General features: G+C 32.6%; 1 protein-coding gene across 1 annotated transcript; it reads left to right on the forward strand.

The window, feature by feature from the left end:
* Window positions 1–1,687: 1,687 nt before the first annotated feature.
* On the forward strand, window positions 1,688–5,110 carry LOC113759918 (probable xyloglucan endotransglucosylase/hydrolase protein 23). The gene is made up of 4 exons (XM_027302497.1): window positions 1,688–1,701; window positions 3,172–3,499; window positions 3,911–4,104; window positions 4,574–5,110. The coding sequence occupies exons 1-4, from the start codon at window positions 1,688–1,690 to the stop codon at window positions 4,965–4,967; spliced, it is 930 nt and encodes a 309-aa protein (XP_027158298.1). The 3' UTR covers window positions 4,968–5,110.
* Window positions 5,111–15,037: the final 9,927 nt, after the last annotated feature.

Consider the following 15,037-nt stretch of genomic DNA (forward strand, 5'->3'; position numbering starts at 1 on the left):
TAAATATAGTGCAACATAAGTGAAAGCGTAATCACCCCCTACCTTACTCGTTTTAGCTTATTTTACGTGCATATTCCATAATAGTAGGAATGAAACACCTTATCTATGCGAAAATTTATAAATAAAAGATTGAAATTATAGGTAATTATACCTCTAAAAAACCTAAGAACGTGGTTGTTATTGGTAAATATGATTGTGGGAAATTTTTTTTTGGGATATGGTGATGTCATCTCACCTTCATTGTAGGGGTAAAATTACAAGTTGAAAATGTGGCCAAAAAAAATTTAACACCAAATTCCTTCTCTAACTTGATAAATGTAGCAAAAATATATAGTAAGCATAGAGTTATAAATTTAGTAAGTATAGAGATATAATTATATGCCGCAAGCAGGAATCTAATTATATAAGCTTTTATATATCTTTAAATATGTGAGCTTGTGTAAGATCTAATTAATTGAACGGTTGAAATACATCCACAAATAAATCAAGTTCACAATAACTACACGGTTGGAAAAAGTACACACTGAAAACAGTAGTAAATCAAATCCACAATTCAAATATTGTTACTAGATTAGTTCAAGAAAATGCAAATTTATATAGAAGACTTTCTAGAAACAATTTAAACAAGTGCAGCACTCATTGAACCAACCATTACAGTGGGAAAATCTTGGAGAAAGTTTCAAGCCAATTAATGTCATTGATGGTTGTCTCCCACTGGAGTTATTAGACCAGTTGAATTTCATACTGAAAATTCAAAACAGAGTTGAAAAATGTTTAATTTCACGATGAATGATAGCTTTTAACATAAGATATTTATAAGGTGTCAAATTTAGTTCAATATCCAACAATGATTTCTAGTTGGCACTACGCTTGATTTAATGAAGTTAGACTTCTGAGAGCAACCCAACTGAATTCACATCTAAAAAATCCTAGTTCAGCATTGATTTCTTGCATTATAAAGTTAGTTTTTAGGTTTTTTTTTTTTATTGGGCAATATAATTTTGGCGTTGGATAACTATCGGACCACGGATTTGGAAATGGGTTAGTTCCACTTTACACCCTTCATTTATATCCGAATCTCATTTTGAACCATACACCTCAAAACAAGATACTTTAGTCCCTAAAATATTAAATCTGTCATATTTAAGTAAAATCATTGACAAGAGTGGGATAAATTTTAAAATTAAATATATTTAATTTTATATTTTAGGAATTAAAATGAAATAGATTTTATATTTTAGATGTTAAAGTGTGACAGTTTTTATAGTTTAGGGCGTAAATTCTCATTTCAAAGTTTATGAACCAAAGTGAGAATTCAGATATAGTTAAAAGGTGGAAGGTTAGCCACTTTGAAAATTGGTGGGAAAAATTTGTGCATGGAATTGCTTATAGAAATTACCTTTACACTTACGGATATTTTTTGGAGGAACAATACCTTATTTTCTTAAGGACCAATTTTAAAATTTTTTTACATTTTTGTAAAGGAAAAATATAAATTTTGGGATCTTTAAATTTTGAGATCTTGAGGGCTAAGTGGCTCCGCCACTGGCCTCAATGCATGACCTATACGACCTCCCTAAAAAGACCAATTCTCATAAGACCAAGTAAAACTATTAAGAAATGCTGTTCCTAGACTCTTGACCAAATTTTAGTCTCCATTTACTCACATCTAATTGGAGAGTATATAATGCATCCTGGCAGGTAAATTCTTTTGCAATTCTACGAATTTCTGCCGTATATCATTCAAAAAATTTATTTAGTCTAAAATAAAATGTCTGTAAACATACTTCCTTAAATTTCCAAAGTTTATGTTGCTCTTGAGTCTTGTACATATTAGTGCAAAAGAATTCTAGGCAAAGTGCAAAAACAAGTTTACCATTGATTATAGCACTTTTTGTCATGTAAAACTTGTGACATAAAAAAATGGTTAAAAAACGTGTTTAAATGACAATAAATATAAAATTTTAGACATAATGGTTTCCAAAAAAGAGCTACACGCATGCGATTATTTGTTCCATGGCTAGACTAATTTTCTCAAAGAATTCTTAGCCAAAATCTGGATAGTGCAAATCCTCATACACAACTACTTTTGAGGTTTGTACTTGTAATTTCTTAAATAACTCATGAACGCTTGGCATAGTTTATCTCCATAGGCTTCAAAACAAATTTGGGGACTCTAAAATATGGTGTTGTATTTACATCTTGAAACCAAATTAATGAGACCAAATTTTCACGTAGTTTTGGCAGAAACCATCGAAGTACGATTGGTTTGTTTGGATTGAGTTTTATTTCCCCAAATTTATTTGCTTACATCATCATTACAATTTTCAATACACCTTTTTACCTTTCTAATTACCTTTTTATCTCACATACATCACATCACAAAAAATGTTACAGTAAAAATATCTCTAATAATTCACAATCCAAACAGACCTACATGGATAAACAATTCAAGCCATGAAATTTTAAGCCACTCTATTTTAAAGGATTGTAAACATCAACCAGCTGTACATGCAAGGGATATCCAGCCATCACTTCCTCCTAACTCCCATCAATGTTAGAAAATTGGCACGGTTCCATATAAAGTTGAATTTCTATCGCGTCATTGCATTAGCTGTCTGGCCCCTACTAGAATACCTAAGCCAAGTCAACACAAATACCGTACAAAACACATGCAATTTATTTCAATTCAGCCCTCCACACACGCAAAAGTTTCAATTACGATGTCACTAATACACTTTCTTTAATTTCGCGCTCTAAATACCGATATTGTTCCATTCGAGGCTAAAGTAGGTTGAAGTTGCATTTAACTGGTATAATTTTTTGGATGTTGGTCCTCTTATCAGGGTAAAAATGGCAGCCTCTTATAGATTATGAGGATAGCAATTGGATAATTGTGGATGTTTGAGGAAACAATTAAATGGATTCACACTTTGAAGCATAATAATGGTGCAATCTTAATTTTCTAAAGACTGCTATTAGAACTTTGATGTTTGTAGACATGATTGGTAAAATTACATACTATTAGGGCCAAAATGCAATTTACCAAACCACTTACTCACGAAATGCTTGATTTCCCACCAACGCTCAACACCAATTGTTATTCGTACCATTGAAACTTCGCTTCCACCAGCTATATATAGTCTATGACCATTCATTACTTTAGCTCAGTTTTAATCACAAAACAAAACTTTTGACTTTACTATTGTATCGTGTGACCTCAAAGTTATCATCCATGGCTTATGCTCTTTCTGTTAAAGCTTCCCTAGTCCTCAGTTTCTTTGTAGTAGCTTTTGCTGGAAATTTTTACCAAGATTTTGATATCACGTTTGGTGATGGACGTGCACAAATACTTCAAAATGGGAAACTTCTCACTTTATCACTTGATAAAACTTCTGGCTCAGGATTTAGGTCTAAGAACCAATATCTATTCGGAAAGATTGACATCCAGATGAAGCTTGTGCCCGGAAATTCAGCTGGCACTGTCACTACATACTATGTAAGTTAATCTTTTTAATTCATATCTATACACATATACATAGATATTCTTGTTTTATATGATAAGTTATTAGTAAAAAGAACCTATTCATATAGAAAATTTTTAGCAAAGTAACTCAATCATTTGAAATTTCAATTACTAGCTTCTACTAATATTCTTAAAGTATGAGATTAATAGCCTTTGTGTGCTAATATTAATATACTCTAATACTCCAACAAAAAAAAAAAAAAAACCAACAACAAGTACATGTCACGTGCCATGCATGGTCAAAGTTAATGTCAGACTAGTTTACTTGTGAAGTCAGGATAGGGATGGTCATCATATATTATCCCAGCCCTCTTTAAATGTTGTGTGCTCTTCTTTGCTCATATTTTATCATCAGCTAAAGAAATTTTTGTGTCAATAATACAGTTATCTTCAATAGGGAGCAATCATGATGAGATTGACTTTGAGTTTCTTGGTAATTTAAGCGGAGAGCCTTATATTCTCCACACCAATGTATACACACAAGGAAAGGGAGGCAGAGAACAGCAATTTTATCTTTGGTTCGACCCCACCAAGGGCTTCCACACCTATACCATCCTATGGAACCCTCGAAGCATTATGTAAAGTCTCCTGTCTCATTCTCTCACATCCATTTTCAGAAGAGTTTTGGAAAAATATAAAAATGGATATGAAGCTTCATCAAAAAGATTTCTTGAATTATTCTCCAAATACATTTTTCAATTAATTTTATTTTTTTAAATACCATTTTATTCAAAAAGTTCTATGTTATTCCTGTTCCAAATATGATTCTAGAAAACGCAATCCAAATAGAAACGGTTTCAGAGAAAAAGGTACGTGTGACAAAAACTTTTTTTTTTGTTTTTATAGAAAATTTTCCTAGCATTTATGGAAAATCGCAAACTACTTGGAATGATTAGTACCATCAAACCAAAAATGTTTCAGAATGTCATGCATGGTTAAATTGAAGATACAACCAAAAGGTTACCGTTACTGTTTCGAATTCTTTAAAGAGTTTTTCTAATGAATGTCCATTGAACAATTCTTTATTGTATGTTTTCTTGTTTTTAGCTTTTCTGTCGATGGGACTCCAATAAGGCAATTCAAGAACTTGGAATCTAGTGGCATCCCGTACCCAAAAGACCAGCCAATGTGGATGTATTCTAGCTTGTGGGATGCAGAAGATTGGGCTACTAGAGGGGGTTTGGTGAAGACTGATTGGAGCCAAGCCCCATTCATAGCTTCCTATCAAAATTATAATGCTCAAGCTTGCATATGGTCTTCAGGTTCCTCTACTTCTTCTTGCAGCAATAGTAATTCATCTGCAAATTCCTGGCTAACTGAATCCTTGGACAGTTCTGGTTTGGAACGAATTAATTGGGTGCAAAAGAACTACATGATTTACAACTATTGCACAGACAAAAGCCGCTTTCCTCAAGGATTTCCTCACGAGTGCTCACTCTAGTCTGATTTTTGTTCTTTTTTGTTTTTTTTTTATTTGTAAACTTTGTTCTTGGAATTCCATATTGTGTAAAATTGATAATAAACGTCCCTGAAATGTTGTCATCCAGGAAAAAAACGAAAAAGAGAAAAAATTTATGTGGTTGCAAAAAATAGCTTGAAAAAGAAAAAGGCAAACAAGTTCAGTCATTTGGATTGCATTACATTATAATTTTCTATCTTGAAATATCATGGACAGAATGCGATCAAATAATGTATTTTCTTTCATTGTTTACTTCCGTATGGATTATCAAGAAACAATTAACTTTTTTTTTTGATAAAGAAACAATTAACTTAGTTATGGTGTTATTACTGCAAAAACTCTCGAAATGAATATAATAAAGTCACCTCGGATTTGGAAAAAATTCTTTGTTTCTTTCCTTTTTCTTTTTCTTTTTCTTTTTTAATATGTGGAAAAGGGGACGTAGAATCTTAATTTATCATGTCCTTCTCAAAAGATTCAAATCTTTCCCATTTTGTTTTAGCTACTCACTTGACATGTATGCATGATAGCAACATTTCAAAGCTCTCCAACAACTGGAAGAGTTTTGTTCTAGGAAACAACGTTCAATTAAAATATACGGTTCAGGTGTTTTTGTTACTTGTAAAAATAGTTTATGGGGAAAAAAAAGTTGTTCTGCTACAAGCTAACAAAAGGATTCCGTGTTCTGCACGGATAGATGCAACAAGAAACCCCAAAATATAATTAAACTAGAACAAAGAAAGATGTAAAGTTGAAGGTGTGCCATGACCTTGTTATTTTCAGCTTCTCAATTGAGGGAACATCAATAAGTCAATTCAAGAAATTGGAATCTAGTGGCAATGCTCATCTAGAAGGACCCTCCAATTTGGAAGATTTCTAGTTTGCGTGGTATGGATGATTGGGTTAGAATTGAAGAGATGGTCTAATTAAGATTTGATTGGATCCAAGCCCCATTTACAGCTTCTAATTTTTACCAGAATTTTGGCTCTGGCCCCTTATAGTTTTGAACTAGTTGCAATTTCGTTCTTTAAGTATCAGTTTTTACACATGGGCTGTTATCTTTTTACACGTAGAAGGTGTGCCATGACCTTGTTATTTTCAGCTTCTCAATTGAGGGAACATCAATAAGTCAATTCAAGAAATTGGAATCTAGTGGCAATGCTCATCTAGAAGGACCCTCCAATTTGGAAGATTTCTAGTTTGCGTGGTATGGATGATTGGGTTAGAATTGAAGAGATGGTCTAATTAAGATTTGATTGGATCCAAGCCCCATTTACAGCTTCTAATTTTTACCAGAATTTTGGCTCTGGCCCCTTATAGTTTTGAACTAGTTGCAATTTCGTTCTTTAAGTATCAGTTTTTACACATGGGCTGTTATCTTTTTACACGTAGAGGATAAGCCCCTTCAATATGTTAACTTCAATATTTGATCCCTTCCAAATCTAAATTGATGCTATTAAAATACAACCATCTATAGCTGATACATAAAAAAAGACCAAACTTTTTCATAGCCACTTAAAAACTTTTTTAATAATTTTAATCTATAGTATCCATGTTCTCTTTTTCTTCTAACCTTGTTCTTTTCCTTCTATTTAAACTTTTCTCCTTATTCCTCTTCATTTACTTTCATTTCCTTTTTCTCCCTTCTCTTATGCCATTTGCTGTGCTATTATTATTTGTATAATTAAAATAAAAATTTGATACTCTTTAATTAAATCTTTTTTTTTGTTGTAGTTTGTTCATCTGTTAGTTCTCACTAATATATAAATATATTCCAAACTCCATACCATAACAAAATATATTTTTCTTAGATTGAAAAGAACATTTAATCTAAAAAATAAATTATTAAAAATATGGGTAAATTACCTTTTACCCCTTGTAGTTTGGTGCTTTACTAGACAACCCCCCATGGTTTAAAAGCCTAAGGTAAAATACACTAAGTCCCCTTGTGGTTTGGGGTATAGTCATAAAGCCTCGTCATTGTTTAAAAACCCTCCAAAGAGCCTCTCGTAGTTTGGACTAATTTGGGTAACAAACGGAAATTATCCAATTTGACAAAAAATATATATATAATTCCTATATTAACTCTGGTTTCAAACTATACTAAAAGTTAGTTTAGGGTTTAATTAAGATTTCAAAAACTTTCTTGCTTCATTTAAGAAAAAAGCAAAATTTAGGAGTTCATTCAACAAATTCTAAAAAATTTTTGTCTTCTCCAACAGCGATGATGTTAAGATTTCAGACCCCATTGCCTTTCTTTTTGTTCTTTTTTCCCCTTTTTTCTGCTTTCATTTCCCTTCCATTTTCTTCTCCTTTTCTTCACTCTAGCCAATGTCACCTTGCCACTTCTGTTCACCACCATTGTCGCCGTCACTATGGTTGCCATGGTCACCAGCTTCATCGTCATCTTCAGCACCATTGGGTCTCAGATTTCATCTAAATTCATGAAATTTCATGCCTCTTCATGTGAAATTGGTGACAAATAATCATTACATGGCTCCTAAGGATTGTCCTAGTACCAATTTCATAACATTTTGGTGGTGATTTCATAAAACAAAGAGGGTTAAACCCATTTTTATTTTAACATCCTTTTACTACTTTTGGCCCACTTTTAGCCAAATCGGATACCAAAATTGAGATATGCGCAACAAATAGAGTTTGAGATAATATTTTGGTGAATTTTCAACAATAAATTGTAGTGACTAATGGTGGTGGTAGAAGCAGCGGTGGCACACCTCCATCTCTGCTGCTGATTTGCTACACTAGTAGGTGGAAGAGAAAGGGAAAATCAATAGAGAAGAAAAGAAGAAAAAAGAAAAGAAAATAAGAAAATAAGGTTAACAAAGGTTGGTGTTGACTTTGCTTCAGTTTTGCGTTTGCTTTTCTGCTCCAAATAGTTGAGGAGAAAGAAGAAAAAAGGACGAAGAAGGAAAAAAAGGCAAAAAAGAAGACCAGGAAAAAGAAAAGAAAAGAAAATATAAAATTGCCACAGTACCTTTGATATATTGTTATCACACTCACTTGTCAAGTGTGTGCAATTCACATCCTGTCAAATTGGATGATTTTCACTCATTCCCCAAATTAGTCCAAACTACAAGGGGGCTTTTTGGGCGTTTTCAAACAATGAGAAAGCTTTATGAATATAACCCAAACCACAGGAGGGCATAGTATATTTTACCCAAAAACCTATATATAACTCCTCATGATTTGACTTAAAGTGTCATCATTAGTTTTTTCATTAAAACTAACAGTCAATAGTAAAAAGTCAAAATCAAACTAAGAAATTGACAAATTCATCTTTTCACTACTTTTTTCTTTATATTTCTTTCTTTTTCTTTTGGAAGAGAAGAGATGATATTGAAAACTTATATTTTGTTGTACAAAATCTTAATTTTTTAGAAATAAAAAAGAGATGGAAGGCAAATAAAAAGTAAATAATAGTGACACTTAGTTATTGAAAGGGTAAGTTTATCAATTTATTAGTTTGACTTTGACTTTTTACTATTGACCATTAATTTTAACGCAAACACTAGCAGTGACACTTTAACCTATACCATGAGAGGGGTTATATATAGGTTTTTAACATAGTTATTAAAACCAACCTGGGCATCACCCCGACAAGAGGACCGGGTTGGGTGGTCAGTGGTTCAACTGATGGATCACGGTTGAACCGTTAGGTCATACTATATAATAAAAAAATATATAATATAAATAAATCAACATATAAATTATAATATAAGTACAGAAATTCTTAAATGTTAACAAGTCATAATCTATTTATGTTTTATAGTTTATACACATAAGTCATACCCCTATGTATTTCTTAGTTCATGAATTCATATTGATATTATATACAAACATAAATGATAAATCTAAGTGTCAAAGAGAGAAATAAACCTTAATTTCTAACTCTCTTTTCAATTTTTCTCATCTAATTGTCAAAAAGACGATAATGCCTATGTTGGTGTGGCTGGTCAAATTAAAAAATTGGATAAAAAATAATTTCAAAAAAATTTCCAAAACCTATTGGGATCATCAAAAACCGTCCGGATCAAACGGTTTAAAATGAGTCATCTACAACTCTGGTCCAAATACTGAACCGGGCCGGTTCCATGGCTGGTTCATTGGTTTGACCGGTTCAACCACCGGGTCGGGTCGGGTTTTATAACTATGGTTTTTAAACCATAAGGGGTTAAGTGGTAAAACATCAAATCACAAGGGGGTAAAACGTAATTTACCCTTAAACACATATAAACTAAATAGAGCTCATAATTAATCATATAATAATTAAAAAATAACAAATATATGTATCAATGGTTATTTTTATCTACTCTTGTATTTGCTATTAATAATTGATTGATCCTTATATTTTAATCATCTATTAATCTATTTGTTTTTATTTTTAATGATTGATTAACTGTAAGCTCTAGAATTTGTTTATGTGCACTTAAGTAACTTAGTTACTCAATTAAATATGCATAGCAAAGCAAGAAACATCTGTTGGAATGCCAGGTTTTATACTATTAGGTCAACCAATCAAATTTTGATATGGCAGCATCACTAGTAACGCAGAACGTGAAGTGTTTGCAAATTGCCTACTACATGGAGAGTTGATTGCTTGAAGGCCTTGGGGAGTGAGGATTGAAAGACGCTCAAATTTTCTCATGTGCAAGTGCATAGGTTGTATATGATTATAAGGAGGATTCAAGTGTCGATTCACAGGGAGGATTAACTAATTATCAATATTTATCGAGTTCTCCTCTATTTAGACTATCACAAATGCAAGTAAATAAAATTACGTTATGAACATATAATAAAAGATAATGAAAATGATAAGCTAAAGTTTCTAGGATTTAGATTTTCCTCCCTATCTTTGTTAGTGAAACGACCTGGTTAATTGAGTTTTATTTCTTTCTAAGTAATGACGTAATTTCTTAATGTGTATGATATTCATTTTTTTCCAGTGTGCACACTATATCTATAACCAATTCATACCTATTTTTGTGATTATAAATTAGTTACAAGTTCATTAAATTTTGTAAAAATTACTTGATTGAAATCACAAAGGTATGCCTCTACTTCCATAAATCTACAACCTAGGTTTAGTACTTTTGCAAATTAGTATTAAATTCCAACTTTCATTGATTATTCAGCAGCTTAGATTATCACAATTAATGACTAGTTAATTGTAATTGAGAAAACCAAAAATACTAAATAACTTGTGCAAAATATAACATCAATTAACCAAGCAAATACCAAATAACAAAGTATAGAAGGGTCGTCCAAATTCTAGGAATAAAACTTACCAAAACATGATGAAATGAAAGAAAACTATTAGAAAATTGTTTAAAATTCTAGAATTTTTTTGTACTTTACTTTTAAAATAATAACTTTACGTCTCATAAAAATTAAGTTGATAAAATTTAATTTCAACCTAGATTTTCAACCACTTTTTATCCTGAATTCGTTACGTAACTCACAAATGGCTGCTTTTGACGAGTGCGGGGTATGCATAAAACAATTAAACTATGAGGATTTGAAAATTTGCTTATATTTTCTTATAAGTCTCTTTTATTTTGAATAAGTTAATGTATAATTTCTTTAATACTAATTACTTCCCTTAATAGATGCAATAAATAATAGAGTCGAGAGTTTTACTTTTACTTTTTGAGACGGCCCCGCCTCCCCCTAGTGCGAACCCAAAGGTTTGGTGGACCGCCTGCCCAATTCTCGTCAGGACTCACGCACTCACTCGAACCGAATCAAGATTTTCAAGCCAACAATTTTTTAAAACCAAGAAAGTACTTGAATAACAACAGTCACAATCCTTAGGTAATAACGTAAACTATTACAACCACAATATTTGAAATACAAATGAAATTTACACTTTCAAATGTCCAAAAATCGCTCAGGGAATTACACTAGCTCTACACAAAAGCTGGCTAGTCTAGCACCTCTAATTTTTCCTTTCAAATTCCTGTTATGGAATAACAAACTAAAAGGAATGAACGGACGCTCAGTGAGGCCAAGAAATCAAGCAAGCAAGTAAAGTAAGTACCATAATTCAACTTGAGTAGCACATGTACAGAATAACAACAATATTTTCACGTAAAATCACAAAAGGACTAAAACACGTTCATTAAGAGGATATAGGAGTTCTCAGGAGCTAATCCGCAAGCTTGCTGTTAATCTCAGTCTGTAGCTTTTGATGATTACAAAACAAATGGATGTTACTAATGATCTCTCAGTAGACCTTTTCAGAAATGGAGCAAAACATGTTCAAAAATTAAGCACAAAGGATGCTGAAGCTGCTGTCGGACGCATAAGAAGACTGGATCAGACGTCCGACAACCATTGCGCAACTTCAGACGCATGAAGAAATCCACCCTCAGACGTCCGACGATATTAAGTCATTCCTTCTAAACTCACTGACCTCGATCGGACGCACATCATCAGAGCACCGAACGTCCGACAAATATTGCGACATTTCGGACGTAAAACTTTGGAGGCATCGGATATCCGAAAGAATTGAAGAAGAATTCTCAGTTTCACTTCCTACTTTCGGACGCATACACTGAAGGCACCGGACATCCGAAACAATTCAAGAAAATTTCTTGAGCTCACTGCCCACGTTCGGACGCAAGAAATTAGTCTACCGGACATTCGACACTGACAACGGCTAGTTGACTCTTCAACTGCCTTCTACCCGTTGGGAGCATTAATTGAAGAACTTTTTGGTCTTATATAAATAGAACAAAGTTAACTATTTCAAAATAATTTTACACATTGAGACTACATCAGATCAAGAGTGATTTTAGTAGGAAAATAATCTTCAAAGAAGATTTGTAATTTTAGTTGTGTAAATTTTGATAAACTTTTCTAGTGTGATTCAATTATTTCAATAGTGTAACTTTGTGAGGGTTATCCGAGTGATAGTAAAACTTCCTTGCTTGACCAAGTGTGGCTTGGGGGAAGGAGGAAGTGATCCTTCTTTTGTACACAACGATTGGTTGCAAGTTGATCAACTTGAAGAAGTTTGCTCACTAAAGTGATATTCAAACTCAAGAGAAGTTTGGTACTTGGTTCGATATTCTTTCTCTTTTACTTACTGTCTTGCTATATAAATTGTTCATCTCTTCTACTCACAAGTACTTGTGCTTTCTTATTAATTGCTCCATTGTGTGGTTTTTTAGAAAAAGAGGGCAAGTACTCAAAAAGTGACTCAAATCTTGGCCAGTTTTTAAAACTACCTAATTCACCCCCTCTTAGATTATTTTCGATCCTTACAATTGGTATCAGACCTTGGTCTCCTAGAGATTAAGCTCAATCGATTTTGGAGGAAAAATGATAACTAACAATGCCATGTTCTTTAAAGGACAATCCGTCACTAGACCCCCAATGTTGAATAGATCAAATTATGTGAGTTGGATGGAAAGAATGATTATTTTATTATAATCTATTGATATCGAGTTGTGGTTTATTGTCAATGAAGGTCCTTATGATACCTCTATAGTTGATGAAGTCACTCATAGACCAAGACCAAGACCAAAAACAAGAAATGAATTGACTAGTGATGATAGAACCCACCTCAATTTGAATGCCAAGACTATGAATGTGTCATACAGTACTCTAGATTTAAATGAGTCTATTAGAGTCAAAAGCTGTAGATCTGCAAAAGAGATTTGGGATAAATTTAAAGAAATCCATGAAGGGAGTGGAAATGTAAGAGAACAAAAGAAATCAATACTAGTTACTAAGTATGAATCTTTTAAGATAGAACCTCATGAAAACATTGATAAGATGTATTGTAGATTCAATGATCTCATTAAGGACTTAGAAGTGCTGGAAAAGGAATATTCTCTACGCGAGAAAAACAGGAAAATTCTGAATGCTTTATCCAAGGATTGGGAGAGTAAATTAACTGCCATTGAAGAAGCTAGAGATCTAAATTCCATGCCTATTGAATCACTTATTAATTCTCTAATCTCTTATGAGTTGAAACTCAAGTCCAAGGTGCAAGAGGAAGAAGATGCAAAGGTGAGAAAGAGTATTGCTCTAAAAGCCTCGCAAGATGAAGATGACTCAGCTTCCTTGGATGAAGAAGATATGGAAGTTGATGACAGTGATATTGCACTCATCACAAGAAGGTTCAAAAGAATTCTCAACAAAAGAAGATTCAGAAAATGAGGACCTAGCAATCCATTCTCAAATCAGTTCAACAATTCAAAAAACAAAGGGACGCAAGAGTTCAATAAAAAGCAAACTGACAAATGCTTTGAGTGCGGCTAACCTGGATATTATGTGAGCGAGTGTCCAATGAAGAAAAAGAAGGAAGGAAAAATTGAACGAAAACCAAAGTTTAACAACTTTCAGATCACTTGGAATGACTGCAACTCAGAAGGTGAAGTCGAAGAAGAAGAGGAATCTGCCCAAATGACTTTCATGGCCATTGGTGATGATGAGGTAACTACTTGTAACTCTCAACTTGACAGTGATGATGAATCTGATGATGATATTAATTCATTTATGGAAAGACTGCATAATAACTTGAAAGAATCCTATGCTGAAAACAAGGAACTAAAAAAAAGATCAATTTTCTGATTCAAGACAATGCAAACCTTTTTTGACAAAACAAGAGTCTGAAAAATGAAAATGAAAACCTGAAAAGGATTGGAAATGATTTACATGCTGAATTTGATAGAAAAATAAACTTCTGTGACATGTTAAAAAATGAACAAGGGAGTTTGAAAAGAAGAATGGATGATCTTAATCAATTGCTTCAACATAAGAAACAAAACTGTTTTCAAAGGAATGATACAAAACCTCATTTTGACATTCATGAGAAAAGGTTGAATTCTAGTGCAAATCAGATTTTACCATTTATAAGAGAAGGCAAATCAGATTTGTTAAAGCTGTCCATGCGAGTAATTCACTGACTATGTGCAGCTTTTGTTATCAAATTGGTCACATGAAAAGTAATTGTTATATAAGGAAAAATATGAGAAATGACATGAAATGCATGTGGATAGTTAGACATAATGCTAACTCTCAAGGACCTAAAAAGTAAAGGGTACCAAATATTATCTTATGAACTCTTGTGTAGGTGAACTTGGTTGAATATTATTAAGGAATCAAAATGGTTCATAGATAGTAGATGCTCAAGGCATATGACTGGTGATCCATCACAATTTATTAAGCTCAAACCGAAATCAAGTGGAAAAGTAACATTTGGAGATGACAACAAAGCTAAAACAATTGGAGTGGAAGATGTTGGTAAGAATGGTCAAACTTTTGTTCACAATGTTCTTTTAATTGACAATCTGAGCTATAACTTGTTAAGTGTTAGTCAATTATGTGATAGAAATCTGTTTGTGTTATTCAAAAAGTATGAATGTCTTGTTCTTGACTCAAAATTTAATCCTATTTTCAAAGAAAAAAGAGTTAATGATATTTACATAGTCGTTCTTGAAAATGTTGATTCTGCTAAATTTAAATGTCTTAAAGTTGCAAATGAAAATCCTTGGTTGTGGCATAGAAGGCTTTGTCATTTCAATATGGATTTGCTAAAAGAAATTTCCAAAAAGGATCTTGTTAGAGGTTTGCTAAAAATTAAGTTTGAAAAGGACAAAATCTGTGATGCTTGTCAATTTGAAAAGCAAGTTAAAGTTTCTTTCAAACCCAAGAAATGTGTTTCTACCACAAAATCTTTAAAACTTTTACATCTTGATTTATTTGGTCTTACACAAACTGCCAGCTTAGGTGGCAAAAGATATTACTTTGTTGTTGTTGATGATTATTCTAAATACACTTGGGTGATGTTTCTTGCACACAAAGATGATGCTTTCAAAAACTTTGTTTCATTATTTGTAAAGGTTCAAAATCTGATTGGGTTGAAAATCATCAAGATCAGAAGTGACAATGACTCAGAATTTCATTTTTGTGGCTTTCTAGAATTTTGTGGTAACAATGGAATTACACATGAATTTTCTATTGCAAGAGTTCCTCAATAAAATGGTGTTGTTGAAAAGAACATAACACTTCAAGAGGCTGCT

Source organism: Coffea eugenioides, chromosome 2, assembly GCF_003713205.1.
Source record: "Coffea eugenioides isolate CCC68of chromosome 2, Ceug_1.0, whole genome shotgun sequence".
Lineage (NCBI taxonomy): Eukaryota > Viridiplantae > Streptophyta > Magnoliopsida > Gentianales > Rubiaceae > Coffea > Coffea eugenioides.